Raw genomic sequence first — 16,071 nt, 5'->3', positions numbered from 1 at the left:
CAGTGACTTAATATTGCTTAAGTTGTGTAATTAATGTTCACAGAACAGATGTTAAAGTTCTTTCAAGTCCAGATGAACAACTCTACCTGTATGTATTGTTCTGCTGCCAATTTATCTGATAATGGAAAAAATGCTTTTGCTGTGGGATGCATATGGTCACATGAAATACCTCCTGGATATGACATCAACATCATGCATAATGACTGTCTGCAAATAGACGAATTTCTGGGCAAAGAAATTGCTATATCACTAACTATATCACATGATATGAAAGCTATTTAATACCTGACATCAGCACACCATCAGTGCAGTAATGCAATTTGAGGAAGTAAGTCTTATAAACTCTGTCTTTCTTCTGAGAGTGCTTGGGTATTATAGCATAAGAATTATTTTATGCACTTTAATCTGTACTCTTTTAAACATCTGTCATAAGCTTTCTAATTAATGTTCAACTGAAATTATTTATCATTTTTTACTTTTTTCACATCACTGGGAGTCATCTCTCATAGAATCTATACAAGTAGCATTAGCATATCAGTTCTACTGCAAATCTATATTATGTATTTTTGCTTTTCAACATGTTCCACATCCTCAAAGATCTCCTCACTATGGGTACATAATACAAGCAGTGAATTTAATTTAACATTATGCTTCTTAAGATGGATCAGTATCAACAAGTCCTGGAAGGAATGACAGAACAGCATAAAATACCACTGGAGGAACACAAGGTTGGTTGGGCAACACTGGCATGATATCCTACAGGAGGACATCCAACAACTCTATCAATCAATACTAAGCCAAATAACTGTTTGCATGAAGGCCAGAGATGGACCAACATCTTATTCACTTGCTCAATTTGTAAAGTCCTTTCTCTTGAACAAATCATCCAATTTTTCTGAAATTGTAATTATTTGTTTACATGTACATCACACCTACCAATTTTTATCTCATTCGGATAACTTCTTCATGGTGTGTCTTTTTTGTCTTAGAGTGTATTACTGTATTTTAGTTTATTGTAAATTTTAGCCCCACATATTCTGGTGTTTTAGGGTACAGCCTTAAATGCTGTGTTGGAAATTTAAAAATCTCTCTTAGGCAAGTGCTTTAGTTGCACTAGATATGGGAAATTTCAAGTGTATGTTGATTTTTATGTAAGAAATGTTTTAATGTTTTGCAATACTCATTTGTAATTATTTTCATTTACAATCTGGGAGCCTCGTGACACTTGCTGAATTCTCCCACAAGATTATGCTATAACAAATAATTGACAAAGTAACACCCAATCTTCTTTCCAGTGCCACGTTTGTGGCAACTGACAAAATACATCTTAGAAATGTAAAGCTACTCAAATTATTTCTAAACAGTCTGTGTGTTTCACCCAATTTAACTTTTTGTCTAGTTTTTGGGTCTAAGAACTTTACATGGTTTGCTTCTGTAATCTACTGATAGTTGCCAGTTATTTTTATGTCTCTCCATTCCAATGGTTTAGTCTCAAACTGCATCACCTGGATTTTAGTTACATTTAGTTTTAGTCCATTTTGATGGAAGCACAATTCAAATTTTTCTACAGTATCTTTCACATTTTCTGGAATTTTTCAAGAATCTCATTTTCAACTAGAACTGATGTATCATCCACAAAATAAGAGTCAATAAACAACAATAATAACACATTTACATAAAATAGGAGCAGATAGGGAGGCAATATTGAAACTTCTCCTGTACCTCAGGAAACTCTTTTTTCCAAACAGATAAGTAATTGCTTGAATCTGACATTACAATTACTCTGTTGCTATCTTTTAAGTATGAACTGAACTATTGTAAAGCACTGTCCCTCCTTTCACCAACACATCACTAATTTATGAAGAAGTAAGAAGCGATTCACTGAACTAATGATTATGTCAGATGGTAGACTATTCCTGTCACCTATTTACCACTGTATAACAGGAAGCATATCTTTTGAGTAAACTCACTGCTGGCATGGACAGCACTTTTTCTTCTTGGAAACCAAACCAGTTTCTAAAAATTATGTCAGTTATGTAAGACATTTTTTTAATTTATTTTGTTTTCAAATATGAGAGAAGACCGACAGAAGAGAAACACAGCAGTAATTCCTCATGTCTTTTATTGTTCCCTTTTTGGGTAATTGTTTACCCCTGTGTTTTTCAAAACGTGAGAAAGATCACTGCTCAAACAATGGTTTTTAATAATTGGCGTTAGTCAGCCAGTCACTCCGGCAGTAGCAGCCGACTGAGACAGACACAACAACAAGGAAGTAACCACTTTTGTAACATTTACGAGTTCCTAACCAGGAGTGAATTTTATTATATCATCCGTGTGCTTTAATAGTTTAGTTTCTTGAGTTTCTGCGTGTAAATTTAATATCTAATAGCCACTGTTCTCGCATTTTCGTTTGCGTTGGAAAGTAAACCGATTTTGTGACATATTACAAGTTCCTAAACAGGGGCGAATTATTTAGTTTCACCTGAGTGCTTCGGTAGTTAAGTTTTTGAATATCTGCGTATTATTAGACACAGTTCCTACGTTTTCATCAGGGTGTACCGTAGAGTTGTGCAGCATGTGCCGATAGTCCGTTTATCTGCATAGTTTAGTTTTCCACGGTCTTTAGTATGGACAGGGACTGCGACTGTTGTGTGCGGATGCGAGCTGGGTTGGTGACACTTTGTTCTCAGCTCCAGGCTGTATTGGCTTTGGTTAAACAGCTTGAGGCTGCAGTGGATGGGCACCACTGTTGTGGGGATCCAATGGACGTCCAGACGTGAGTCCACCAATCAGTTCTCGCCAGTGGCCAACCAAGTTACTGCTCGCACTGAGGCTGATCCCTCACCTGTGGTCGAGTGGGAGGTCGCCCCAGGACAAAGCAGGCGGCAAAAGACTTTCCAGACGGCTGCACGAAAGGCCTCCCCGGTTTGTCTGACAAAGAAGTTCGAGATGCTGTATGTGGCTGACATTGTCGCTGAGCCAGATACTGTCCCCTGTCCTGTTTCAGAGGAAACCACTCAGCCTGCAAGATCCGGGCAATCACAGAGGGTGGGATTATTGGTAGTTGGGACCTACAACGTTAGGCGGATTATGGGGCCCCTTAGGGACTTGGCTGACAAGGGTACGAAAACCAATGTGCACTCTGTGTGCATACCAGGTGGAGTCATTCCAGATGTGGAAAGGGTTCTCCCGGATGCCATGAAGAGCACAGGGTGCAGCCAACTGCAGGTGGTTGCTCATGTCGGTACCAATGATGTATGTCACTTTTGGAGCAAAAGAGATTCTTTCTGGTTTCGAGCAGCTAACAGAAGTGGCAAATGCTGCCAGTCTTGCTTGCAAGATGAAAGCAGAGCTGACCATTTGCAGAATAATAAACAGGACCGATTGCAGACCTCTGGTACAGAGCCGAGTGGAGAGTCTGAATCAGAGGCTCAGATGGTTCTGCGACCGTGTAGGCTGCAGATTCCTCGACTTGCGCCAAAGGATGGTTGGGTTTCAGGTTCTGCTGAATAGGACAGGTGTCCACTATATGCAGGAGGTGGCTACACAGGTAGCAGGGACTGTGTAGAGTAGACTGGGCAGTTTTTTAGGTCAGAGGGTCTCAGGAAAACAGATGGACTTCAGTCACAAAGGGTGCAGGCCGAACACAGGAAGAACGAAGATACAGGAACCATTGGTATAACAGTTGTAAATTGTCGTAGCTGTGTTGGGAAAGTACCAGAGCTCCAAGCACTAATAGAAAGCACTGATGCTCAAATTGTTATAGGCACTGAAAGCTGGCTAAAGCTGGATATAAGCTCAGCCGAAATTTTTGTGAAGAACCTAACGGTGTTCCGAAAGGATACGCTAAACACAGTTGGCGATGGCGTGTTTGTTGCTGTCAGAAGTAGTTTAACTCGTCAAAATTGAAGTAGATACTTCCTGTGAGATACTATGGGTAGAGGTCATTGTTGGCAACAGGAATAAAATAATAATTGGATCCTTTTACCGAGCTCCCAATGCAGATGATACGGTTGCTGAAAGGTTGAAAGAAAATTTGAGTTTGATTTAAAACACGTACCTCACTCATACGATAATAGTTGGTGGTGACTTTAATTTACCCTCGATACGTTGGCGAAACTACATGTTCAATTCCAGAGGTATGCATAAAATATCATCCGAAACTGTGCTAAACGCATTCGCTGAAAATTATTTTGAGCAGTTAGTTCATGAACCCACACGAATAGTAAACAGTTGGGAAAACACCCTTGACCTCTTAGCAACAAATAATACTGAGTTAATAACGAGCATCAAAACCGATTCAGGAATTAGTGAACACAGGGTTGTCATAGCGAGATTGAATATTGTAATCCCCAAATCCTCGAAAAATAAGCGAAAAATATACTTATTCAAAAAAGCAGATAAAAATTCACTTCATGCTTTCCTGAGAGACAATTTCCTTTCATTCAAAATTAATAATATAAGCATAGACCAGATGTGGCTTGAATTCAAAGAAATAGTATCAGCAGCAATTGAGAGATTTATACCAAATAAATTAAATGATGGAGCTGATCCTCCTTGGTACACAAAACAGGTTAGAACACTGTTGCAGAAACAATGAAACAAACATGCCAAATTTAAACAGACACGAAATCACCAAGATTGGCGATCTTTTACAGAAGCTCGAAATTAAGTGCGGACTTCAATGAGAGATGCTTATAACAGTTTCCACAATGAAACTTTGTCTCGAAACCTGGCAGAAAATCCAAAGAAAAAAAATGGCTCTGAGCACTATGGGACTTAACATCTGAGGTCATCAGTCCCCTAGAACTTAGAACTACTTAAACCTAACTAACCTAAGGACATCACACACATCCATGCCCGAGGCAGGATTTGAACCTGCGACCGTAGCAGTTGCACGGTTCCGGACTGCGCGCCTAGAACCGCTAGACCACCGCGGCCGGCAAATCCAAAGAGATGCTGGTCGTATGTGAAGTATGTTAGCAGCAAGAAACAATCAATGCCTTCTCTGCGCGATAGCAATGGAGATCCTATCGAAGACAGTGCTGCCGAAGCAGAGTTACTGAACACAGCCCTTCAAAATGCCTTCACAAAAGAAGACGAAGTAAATATTCCAGAATTCGAATCAAGAACAGCTGCTAACATGAGTAAATATCCTTGGAGTAGTGAACCAAATCAAATCACTTAATAAAATCAAGTGTTCTGGTCCAGACTGTATACCAATTAGGTTCCTTTCAGAGTATGCTGATGCATTAGCTCCATACGTAACAATCATATACAACTGTTCACTTGACGAAAGATCCGTACCCAAAGACTGGAAAGTTGCACAGGTCACACCAATATTCAAGAAAGGTAGCAGGAGTAATCCACTAAATTACAGGCCCATTTTGTTAACGTCGATAAGCAGCAGGATTTTGGAACATATATTGTGTTCATTATGAATTATGAATTACCTCGACGAAAACGGTCTACTGACACACAGTCAACATGGGTTTAGAAAACATCATTCCTGTGAAACATAACTAGCTCTGTATTCACACGAAGTGTGGAGTGCTATTGACAAGCGATTTCAGATCAATTCTGTATTTCTGGATTTCCGGAAGGCTTTTGACACGATACCACACAAGCAGCTCGTTGTGAAATTACGTGCTTGAAGCAGCTCGTTGTGAAATTGCGAGCTTATGGAATATCGTCTCAGTTATGTAACTGGATTTGTGATTTCCTGTCAGAGAGGTCACAGTTCGTAGTAACTGATGGAAAGTCATCGAATCGAGTAAAACAGAAGTGATTTCTGGCATTCCCCAAGGTAGTGTTATAGGCCCTTTGCTGTTCCTTAGCTATATAAACGATTAGGGAGACAATCTGAGCAGCCGTCTTCGGTTGTTTGCAGAGACGCTGTCATTCATCAACTAATAAAGTCATCAGAAGATCAAAACAAACTGCAAAACGATTTAGAAAAGATAATTGAATGGTGTGAAAAGTGGCAGTTGGCCCTAAATAATGAAAAGTGTGAGGTCATCCATAAGAGTGTTAAAAGGAACTTGTTAAACTTTGGTTACACGATAAATCAGTGTAATCTATAAGCCGTAAATTCAACTAAATACCTAGGTATTACAGTTACAAACAACTTAAATTGAAATGAACACATAGAAAATGTTGTGGAGAAGGCTAACCAAAGACTGTGTTTTATTGGCAGGACACTTAGAAAATGTAACAGACCCACTAAGTAGACTGCCTACACTACACTTGTCTATCCTCTTTTAGAATACTGCTGCGCGGTGTGGGATCCTTACCAGATAGGACTGATGGAGTACATCAAAAAAGTTCAAAGAAAGGCAGCACGTTTTGTATTAACGCGAAATATGGGAGAGAGAGTCACAGAAATGATACAGGATTTGTGCTGGAAATCATTAAATGAAAGGTGTTTTGCGTTGCAATGGAATCTTCTCATGAAATCCCAATTACCAACTTTCTCCTCCGAATGCGAAAATATTTTGTTGACACCAACCTATATAGGGAGGAACGACCATCATGATAAAATAAGGGAAATCAGGGCTCGTTCGGAAAGATATAAGTGTTTATTCTTTCCACGCACTGTACGAGATTGGAACAATAGAGAATTGTGAAGGTGGTTTGATGAACCCTCTGCCAGGCACTTAAATGTGATTTGCAGAGTATCTATGTAGATGTAGATCAGGGCTTAACAACTGGCCGGTTTTGAGCGCGAGTACTCGCGTCTGCTCAGGCACGTGCTCGCGAGCAGGTGCAAGGTCGCGGAGTAGGGAGGGAGGGGCGGGAGGGGAAATGCGCGTGCACGTTTGAATAGGGCCGCAGCGTGCCTATTGAATTCGCGCCGACCGTGTAACGTTTAAAGTACTACGATCAGCTCTAACAGCCACTTCGCTGGTTAAGAATCATGTCAAGTCGCCGTTGTGTAACCCCAACCATGCTTTCGCAGTTCAACCACCATTGAGAGGAATTGTATCTGTTTACAGAAAAAGATGGTGTTGCAAAATGTTTAGCATGTCACAAAACGCTGAATTCTTTTAGGAAATTTAATTTGCAGCGACATTATATGTCGTACCACACGAAAGACTACGGAAGTGGAAAATGTGATGGTCCAGATCGTGCACAGGAAGTTATTAAACTTAAAAGGAAGCTATCCAAAGAAGATCTGGACGATTAAGAAAAATCAACTGAGGTAGCTCTCAGGGTGAGTTACAAAATTGCTTTGCTCTTAGCAAAATCCCTGCGCCCCTTCACTGATGGCGATTTAATAAAAGAATGTTTGGTAGTTGCAGCGGAACATTTGTGTCCATCTCAAGTGGAACAGTTTCAGATTGTGTCATTATCTAACATGACCATTATGCGTCACATACAGGACATGGCAGACGACGTCCAGAGCCAGCTTGCAAATATCTGTAAAGATTTTATGGTGTATTCTCTAGCTCTGGACGAAAGTGTTGATATCACTGGAACAGCGCAGCTTGCCATATTTATTAGAGGTGTTAATAGAGGTCTTCAGGTGAGGGAGGGGCTCCTCGATGTAGTAGCCATGAAGAACACTACAACCAGAGGTGATATTTTAAGTAGTGTTGAAGAAAGTGTTGAAAATATAGGGTTGTTGTGGAATTCTTTAGTTTCAGTGCCTATAGACGGTGCACCAGCGATGACAGGGAAAAAAATGAGGTTTCGTTGCGCTGTTGAAGGAGAAAATGCAAAAACTGACCATGCCGAATGAAATAAGGGGCGTGCACTGTGTGATCCACCAGGAAAACGTATGTGCAAAGAGTATCACTCTAAAAAATGTGATGAGTGTTGTTGTTCGTACAACCAATTACATAAGGAAGCATGGGCTGCAACACAGGCAATTTAAAAGCTTTCTTGAGGATGTAGAACGCCAATATGGTAGCCTGCCTTATTACAGTGAGGTCCGCGGGCTTAGTTGTGGCGAATTATTAAATCGATTTTTTTGCCTATTAGATGAGATAAATATGTTCATGGAAATAAATAACATGTGTGTTCCTGAATTGAAAGAGCCTTCATGGAAATGTGATCTCGCGTTCTTAGCAGATTTAACTAGCCATCTGAATGCTTTGAACATTTCACTACAAGGTAAAGATCTGCTAATTACTCATTTCATAGATCGAATACGAGCTTTCAAAATGAAATTGATACTTTGGGTGAGTCAGCTGGAAACAGGAAATCTAGCTCATTTTCCTAAATTATCATCCATGCAAGATGTTCACAAAGACTGTGAACGTTATTCACATAGTTTAGTTGCCCTTAAGGAAGAATTTGATCAACGCTTTCAAGATCTGACAGCACTAGACAGTGATTTTGATCTGTTCTCCTCTCCATATTCAGCGAATATTGAAGAGATTCGTCCTGAGCTGCAACTAGAAATTATTGACCTGCAGTGTGACAGAGAATACAGAGACAAATTTCAGAACAAGAAAAACATTTTGGAATTCTACAGACACTTCCCCTCAGGATAGATTTCCTCGTTTGCACAAACTGGCGGCTACAATAATATCAATGTTCGGTTCCACGTATGTTTGTGAACAACTGTTCTCTGCAATGAAATGTAACAAGACGCGCCTGAGAAACGCATTGTCTGATCGAAATTTGAACTGCACGCTGCACCTACAATGCACAAGAACAATTACTCCAAACATAGACGCAATTGTAAAGGGCAAAAAGTACAAGATAATCGAGAATCCCACACTTCAGTGACACCTTTTATTGTGTAACAGTTCACAAATTAATACGAATGTAGAGGCATACACTAAGCTGATAAAATTATGTGGCATGTGTACATTCTCCTTTATTTGTTTCATTTGTCGCAGTAATAATTCGTGAGTGATATCCCTGCAGGTGGCCGCGGATTTATATTGGCGGGCAGCTGTTGTGTGCCCCACATGACTCTCCCCACTCTCCGCTCTGGTCCGGTAGTGGGGGTGGCGTGCTCATGCTGCTCCGTGCTCGTGCCTTGCTGCTCACAGCTTGCTCCGCGAGCATGTATGTTGTGAAGCCCTGATATAGATGTAGAATAATAGTGGCTGTGAAGTGATATCATAAACACCCTCAATTACACATCTGCGTATTCCATCCAACAAAGATGTGTTTCTGTTTTTTAAAGACAATATTTTATTTTCCACATAATTTTAGGCTATAGTCGCAAATTTTTAAAAAGCTGTGTTTTGGTTGTTTTACAAGCACATGAAATTTGCCTTGTCACAATAGACTGTCGGATCTACATCTGATCTAATCACAGTTACAAAGAATTCTGAATTTCAAACAGGGTTTACTATTATATCATTTTTTATTATAATTTTCAAAGTCTCTTGGTTTTTGATTGTGGTTCCTAATTCCAAGTGAACAACAGACCACAAACGCTTTTTTCTTATTTCTATGATAGAGGATGAATGTATTACTTACCTGTACAACTTTTCTGAATACAGCTTTATACAGTTTGACATACATAACAAAATTATGGTTTCTATTACATTTTAGCTCATTGTAGAGCTGTCTCTTTTTAGCACCAGAGATTTTTATTCCTGGCATAACATATTTAAGTTTATTATTTACTTTCTTTTGCTAGGTTCTAGGAGGAGAGGATTCACTGAATACATATATAAAACAATCTAATGACTTGTCAAAATTTCTGTTGCTTGAGCTGCAGTGGTCTACTTGCCAGCTTACACTATTAAGTTTGCTGCAGTAAAAATTCATATTACTTTAACTGACATTTATTTTTTATGCATTTCTTGAGGCTTTGGTTCATCTGATAGGGGAGCTCAATAAATAGAGCTGAATGTCTGGAGATACTTAGGTCTAAGCAGTACTTATTTGCATTTTTAAACTGTTAGTCTGTAACATTATCATCAATGCAGGTTACTGATCTGCTGTTCTCTAATAACTTCAGGAAAGTTGAACTTCTCAGATTTCTGAGTAAGTCAAAAAATTTTGTGGTGTAACTGCTTTAAACTACAATATTTATGTTAAAATCTGCTGTGATCACAGATGTTTTCTTATTTTATTTCTGAATTATTTCCACAAGCAGACATTGGAGTTGAGTTAAGGACACTTTTATTACAGCAGTTGCAGGAATTCTAGTGACTGCTAGAGTCATTGTATTCTGATCACTTAAATACACAGAGCAACTCTTAAATGCACTTTCTTCTTTTCAGTAATTAAAATCACTTCTCACTTCATAACTTTCTGAGGCATCCACAAGCATGCAGGAACCTCCATGAGACTTATTTCTATTATCAAATCTGCATGCTACCTTAAAACTATTAGTAATATTTAACACCTATATAGAATTTTCTGTTAATCAGTGTACATATAAGCAAACTGTTCTGATGTTTATGCATTCTGAAAGAATAATTTTAAGTTAATCAATTTTAGTCATTGATATTCTGAAGCATCACTAGAGCATTTTTGTTGTTGACTACGATTTGAAGTATGCCCTTTCTTTGGCATTCATGCCTTTTATTATCACTTTGCACCTTGGATTTATCACCGCTATAAGAATGTATCTGTTTCTCTTGCTTTTAATGATTTTGCACACGTGTACAAAGATGCTACTGAAATTTATGGAGCATAACCTATTGAAGTGTGTGTCATATTTTTGCAGGCATTTATAATTTAAATACTTATTTGGGTCAATGACTACTGCTCCAAGCATGTCACCTGCATTCCTTAATACTATTAATATTGTCATTGTTCCCTAACCTGCTATTTACTCTGTTAACATATGATTTATCTATCTTCTGTGAACAATACCATTAATTACTAGCCTGGAGGTTGTGTACACAGTTTTTAGTGACCTCATTTTACTCTGTTTAACTTTGCATGAAGAGTTTGTGCCCAAGTTAATTAAAACAGTTCTGTAGCTTTCAGCTTTGTTTCCATTTCTGTTCATGTTACTCTTCATGTGTGTTTAAAACATTTGTTTCGCTGATCAGATTCTAGGATGAACATCAATCTGGCATAAGAACATTTATTAACATGAAGTCATCTGTCATCAGGATATCACTTTTGTCACTCCCATTCTTTGTACCATTTTCACACTTGTCCTTTTTGTTACAGGTGACCATTTTTGTTTTTTATTTATCAAAGGTTTCCCACTGAAGAAGTTCTCTGTATTATTTCCAATTACATTGTGTGCACACAAATGTTTTTCACTTTGTTCTATAATTGGCTGTTTTTATTTTATTTTTTTTTTACACATAAAAGGCATTTTCTTTGACTAATCAGTTTTACATTCACTTGCTTTAGTGTTAAAATTTCCATTTTCAGCATTTCAATGTCACTTCGAAGCAATTTAATATTTTCTTCTTTGGACTTCACTGTACTTTGGAGTTAACAAAATAGATGGAGAATCATGTTTTATGAGTTTTAAATTTACTTTTGCACACTTTTCATGTAGCCAGCAATTACACTTTACACACAAGATACAGTTCACTCAAAAGAAAGAAAAAAGTCAAGATACCATAAGTACAACTTAGTTTTAATATTTAGCACATTAAATTGAAAAATGGAAAGTTTACCAATCTTTGCCTCTCAAGCTCTGCTTCCCTCTCTGCTTGTTCCCGAGCTAGACGTCTCCTCTCAGCCAGTGCTGCCTTCGCTTCTTCTTCTGTAGTTATTCGCGTTTTGGCTATCATGGAAGCTGGTCGAAGCAAAAATAATTAGCGAACAACAATCCAACACTTCAGGATACTTCATTATCTTACACTATACATACCTGTCATCTCCGCTTCAGTTTCAGACACCTGAGCAGTGGAAGTTTCTATGCCCTTAACTTCTTGCATTTCTTCACCAGTAACTACTTGTCCTGCCTCAAGTGCATCTGATTTAATATCGCCTGTAATTTGGGGGGCAGATTTTTCTTCTTTCAGTTCTAATGGCTTTTTATTTCCTTCATTCAATTCAGTTACTTCTTTCTTTATCTCACTTGATTCAACTGACTTCTTTATCTCCTCCTGCTGATCACTGGGCTCTACTAGTTCCTTTGGAGATGGCCCCTCTTTTAAATCACTGAGTTCAGATATATCTTTTTCAGTCTCCTTTGATTCAACTGGTTCTTTTACAATTTCATTTGTCTTTTCTGGAAATTCTCCGGGTTCTGTTGTAGGTACAACTGCTACTACATCTGACCCTGTGCTCTCAGTGCCTTCAGCCTTACTGTTTTCTTTTGAAATCATTTTATCCTTCTCTGCCTCCGAAACTTCCTGTCCTTGTGGTAGTAATGGTGTACCTTCAGAGCCTGGAGACTGTAGAGGAGTACCCTTGGGAGTTATTTTTGGTGATGCCTGGAATTAAATACATATTAAATTTTGATTTTTTAGACCTATGACAAGTGTAACTTAACCTATATCACTATGTAAAGTATGCAGTTATTGTGAATACCTTTGATACCTTTGTTATCTTTTCAGTAGGTTTCTTTGGTAAGTTTTCTGGTTTTGTTGGTTTCTTCGTACCATGAACTCTTGGTATTGGAGGCTTAGATACTTCCTTCTCACCACCTGGGCTCTGCAGCTTTGAAGATTTTTGTTCTCCAGAAGCACCTACACAATAGTTTTCAATAAACACAATTTTTCAAAACAAATAACTTTCAAATTTTTGTAAAAAATATTACCCAATAAACATATAAAAATTTCTTGGTGGCAGATATATTTCTTCCAGTTGGCATTAATGCTGTAAAAACATTGTTAGTCTAGATTTCTACTTCATGTATAGATAAAGAAAGAAAATATAACAAGTAATAAAAAAAATCAGAGTCACTTAACCATTAACTACATTAGTCACTCTGTTGTTATCACAGAAAACAGAACAACAACAATTTCTAATCTGTAGCAATATATGTGCTTGAAAGTAGTATGTTAAACACTTTCGAACTATAATACATAGAGTGGAAAGTGGGCAAAATTGAACTGCAAAGCCCTTTAAATAAATTTGGATTTAAAAGAAATTATCAAAGTGTTCTAAAGTAAACATAATAGAAGAAGATGCAAAAGAGAATGGGAATTTGGTCTTGCATATTGTGGTAGGTACATTCTTTTCATCATGTTTCATTTTGGTTTGATATGGTACTACATTTCCTCTACCCTGCACCAACCTCATCTCCATATTCATACTGCATGCAACTGCCTCAACGTTTTGTGTTATATATTCCAACCTGTAACCTGAAGCCATCTACTGATCCCCCTCTTACTAAATTAACTAACACTGGGTATGTTGGGCAACATTCTACCACTGTATTAAATCTTTCTTTCCATGGGTTGTAACATTCTTTTAGAGCATTGCATGTAAAATGCTTCCATGAACATCTGCTTTTCAAGTTTACCCACAGTACATGTTTTACTATTTTACTTACATGTGCTGTAAAATTGTAATTTATGTTCTTTCCTCAATTTCAGATTGGCTTTCGATACACTCTTGTTTCCATCAGATTTTTTAAGTTAAAAATAAGATTTTGTGCTAATCTGACATTTATGTTTTCTTTACTTCCTTAGAAACAAAACTATATTTTAAACAGTCTTCATATGATGAACTGTTTAATTTACACTTTTTTGAGAATAAAGATATACTTTGAATTGTGGCCTTCTTTGAAGGCCATATCTAGCAAATTGGAAAGTTTGCCAATCTCTGGAGAAATTAAATTTTTATTAAGAAACGAGGATGAGGATGATGATGATTTTTATAATAGTGGATAATGATATGATATTAAGACACGAATGACATATAGAAGGCTGTATTCATGGAGCACATAAAGAAACGCCTGACAATATATAATGATTCGGCTAAACACTGTTCCAATGTTTTAATTTCCAATAGCATACTATAGAACCATAGAAGAAATGATTTGTGTAGGAACTGAATTTCACTTTTGCATGATACTGTATAACACAAGTACAAATTCGTCTCTAAGAAACTACTCTTGTTAAGACACACAGAAGCAGCAAAATTGTGTATCACATGATTAGTACGAACTGTGTTTAACCGAATATCAACTAATGGCCTTTGCACATTTGTGAGTTATTCAGTACTTAATGAATAAATGTAAATCAAAAATTTAAACATCCATTTTGAACACTGTGATCAAGAGGGACATTAAAGTATTTATCACAGTGATTGCTGAGCTCCTGAATATAAATGCTCTAATATATGTATTAATTAAAATAACACTGAAGGCCTGTATATCTCACAGGTAGTATCTGCACATTTGTCAGACCTTACAACTACAGCAGTTATAGAATGCCAACACAAAAAGAATGAGCTGTACCATGCTTCTGTGCTGGCTCATGGCTGACACCAGTAACTGCAATACTGAAGGGACGAGGACGGCGTGGGGCAGTTGATGGACGTGTCCGCAGGCTTGTCCCTGATCCTACGCTGTTTACGCTATGTTGGCTCAGGGCACTCACTGGTCTTGATGGAGTTACTTCACCAGAACGCAGTCCTACAGTATGTGCAAGCAGCATGTCAGCAAAGTACACATGAATAAACAACTATTTCTTACCACTGGCACAGGAAAACATGGTAAAAATAAAATAAAATGAAATTGTGAAACAGTGCATGCAAGCTGCATTGCAAAGAATTTATTACAGAACACCAATTTGTCAGACTTCACTTCCCTGCACATCAGGCCTGTAAAAAAATAAAATAATACAAAACCAGAGAAAAGGACATCCCGCAATTCTGAGAAACTGTTCAGGGTCCACTTATTATTTATCCTTTTAACAGTGAATTATTTACTGACTACTGATAAAACTCAGTATACATAACAAAAGTCTCTCTGCATCTGGAAATACTGCACAGTTCATTGTAAAGTAGCTTTTCATTAATGAGCAGTTTTTGCAAGATTCACTCAAGAAGTAGAATACAATAAATTAGAATGCTGGAAGATACTTATAATTTTTCACTGTGTGCTGTGCAGTACTTAATTAAAATTAAATCGATTGGTAAATCACTATAAATGCAAAGTGATTACATTTGACAAGCCAGCTTGCAGGAAGAGTTGCCTTGTTAAATAACTACAACTGAAATGTAAGGGACATTGAGGCTCCTAGGGGTTACACAAGGGACTTAATTAGATAAAGTTTTAACAAGAAACCCATGTCCAAAAAATACTGTTTGGATATAAGATAAGTTGGAAGAATAAAGTTTTAATAAGAAACTCATGTCCAAAAATACTGTTTGGATGTGAAATAAGTTGGAAGATCAGAGTGTTTTCAAATCTCCTGCTTCACGGTTTGCACACAAACTGTGAACATGGGTCCACCATCTGTCTCTATTGTAATTATGACATCACATATCATTTTTGTCTGGTTAAAAAAACGGATGTGAGAAACTTGTATGTTCACAACTTGGAGGTTTGACTGTGGTGCTTCATGGGTATGCCACAATGTCAATTTTGATTTGGACGTCTTTTGTCATACAGAAGAGAATTTGAAAACGACAGCTACTAAAAATATTGCCCATTCCATGGGCTAATGTAGAGTATACATGTCAGAGCCCATCGTCTCCACTGAAACTGATCCAATGTTCAAACTTATTTTATATTCAAATGGTAAACTTTTGGAAATGAGTTCCTCGTTGAAACTTCATTTACTAAGTTCCCTCTACAAACCCTAGATGCATGTATACTTCAAAGTTTATAATGTTAATAGCACTTTAAAGGTTGAAGAAATAAATGGTCTGATTAAACCAGATATAGTCAATGTTATCACTTTTTGCAATTGAGCTATTTATTTTTATGTAATCGACAGTAAGTAACAGATTTCTGAGGGCAATTTTATTATTCTATTTGTTTGCAGTTCTTGTGACAACATGTGCAGGAACATAAAAATAGTAGCCTATGTTAGTTTGCCACTATAAATTTCAGTACAATGCGCATCTCATAAACACGTCATTTGAAAATGTAATGTGTATGTGTGTTAGGAACAAAAGGTTAATGATTTCAATTGTAAGAGACAGTAGGCATGTTTCCCTCCTCTGTTCAATTTGTGGCCTTGATTAACTGGGGCAGACTGTTCCACTATGGGCTGTGGATGGCCC

At 37.6% G+C, this 16,071-nt stretch overlaps 1 protein-coding gene across 20 annotated transcripts in view; it reads right to left on the bottom strand.

The window, feature by feature from the left end:
* The window catches only part of LOC124555758 (ensconsin-like), a 410,739-nt gene that overhangs the window by 46,018 nt on the left and 348,650 nt on the right, over positions 1–16,071 (bottom strand). For 19 of the 20 annotated variants that reach the window (XM_047129790.1, XM_047129795.1, XM_047129796.1 and 16 more), the window contains 4 exons: positions 14,297–14,473; positions 12,421–12,578; positions 11,756–12,323; positions 11,559–11,680 (listed from right to left, as the gene is read on the bottom strand). In XM_047129790.1, the coding sequence (XP_046985746.1) occupies positions 11,559–11,680; positions 11,756–12,323; positions 12,421–12,578; positions 14,297–14,473 (1,025 nt within the window). The remainder of the gene's footprint in view (positions 1–11,558; positions 11,681–11,755; positions 12,324–12,420; positions 12,579–14,296; positions 14,474–16,071) is intronic. The other variant, XM_047129782.1, reaches the window with a different exon arrangement.

Source organism: Schistocerca americana, chromosome X, assembly GCF_021461395.2.
Source record: "Schistocerca americana isolate TAMUIC-IGC-003095 chromosome X, iqSchAmer2.1, whole genome shotgun sequence".
Lineage (NCBI taxonomy): Eukaryota > Metazoa > Arthropoda > Insecta > Orthoptera > Acrididae > Schistocerca > Schistocerca americana.
This window is presented reverse-complemented; position numbering and strand designations above follow the sequence as displayed.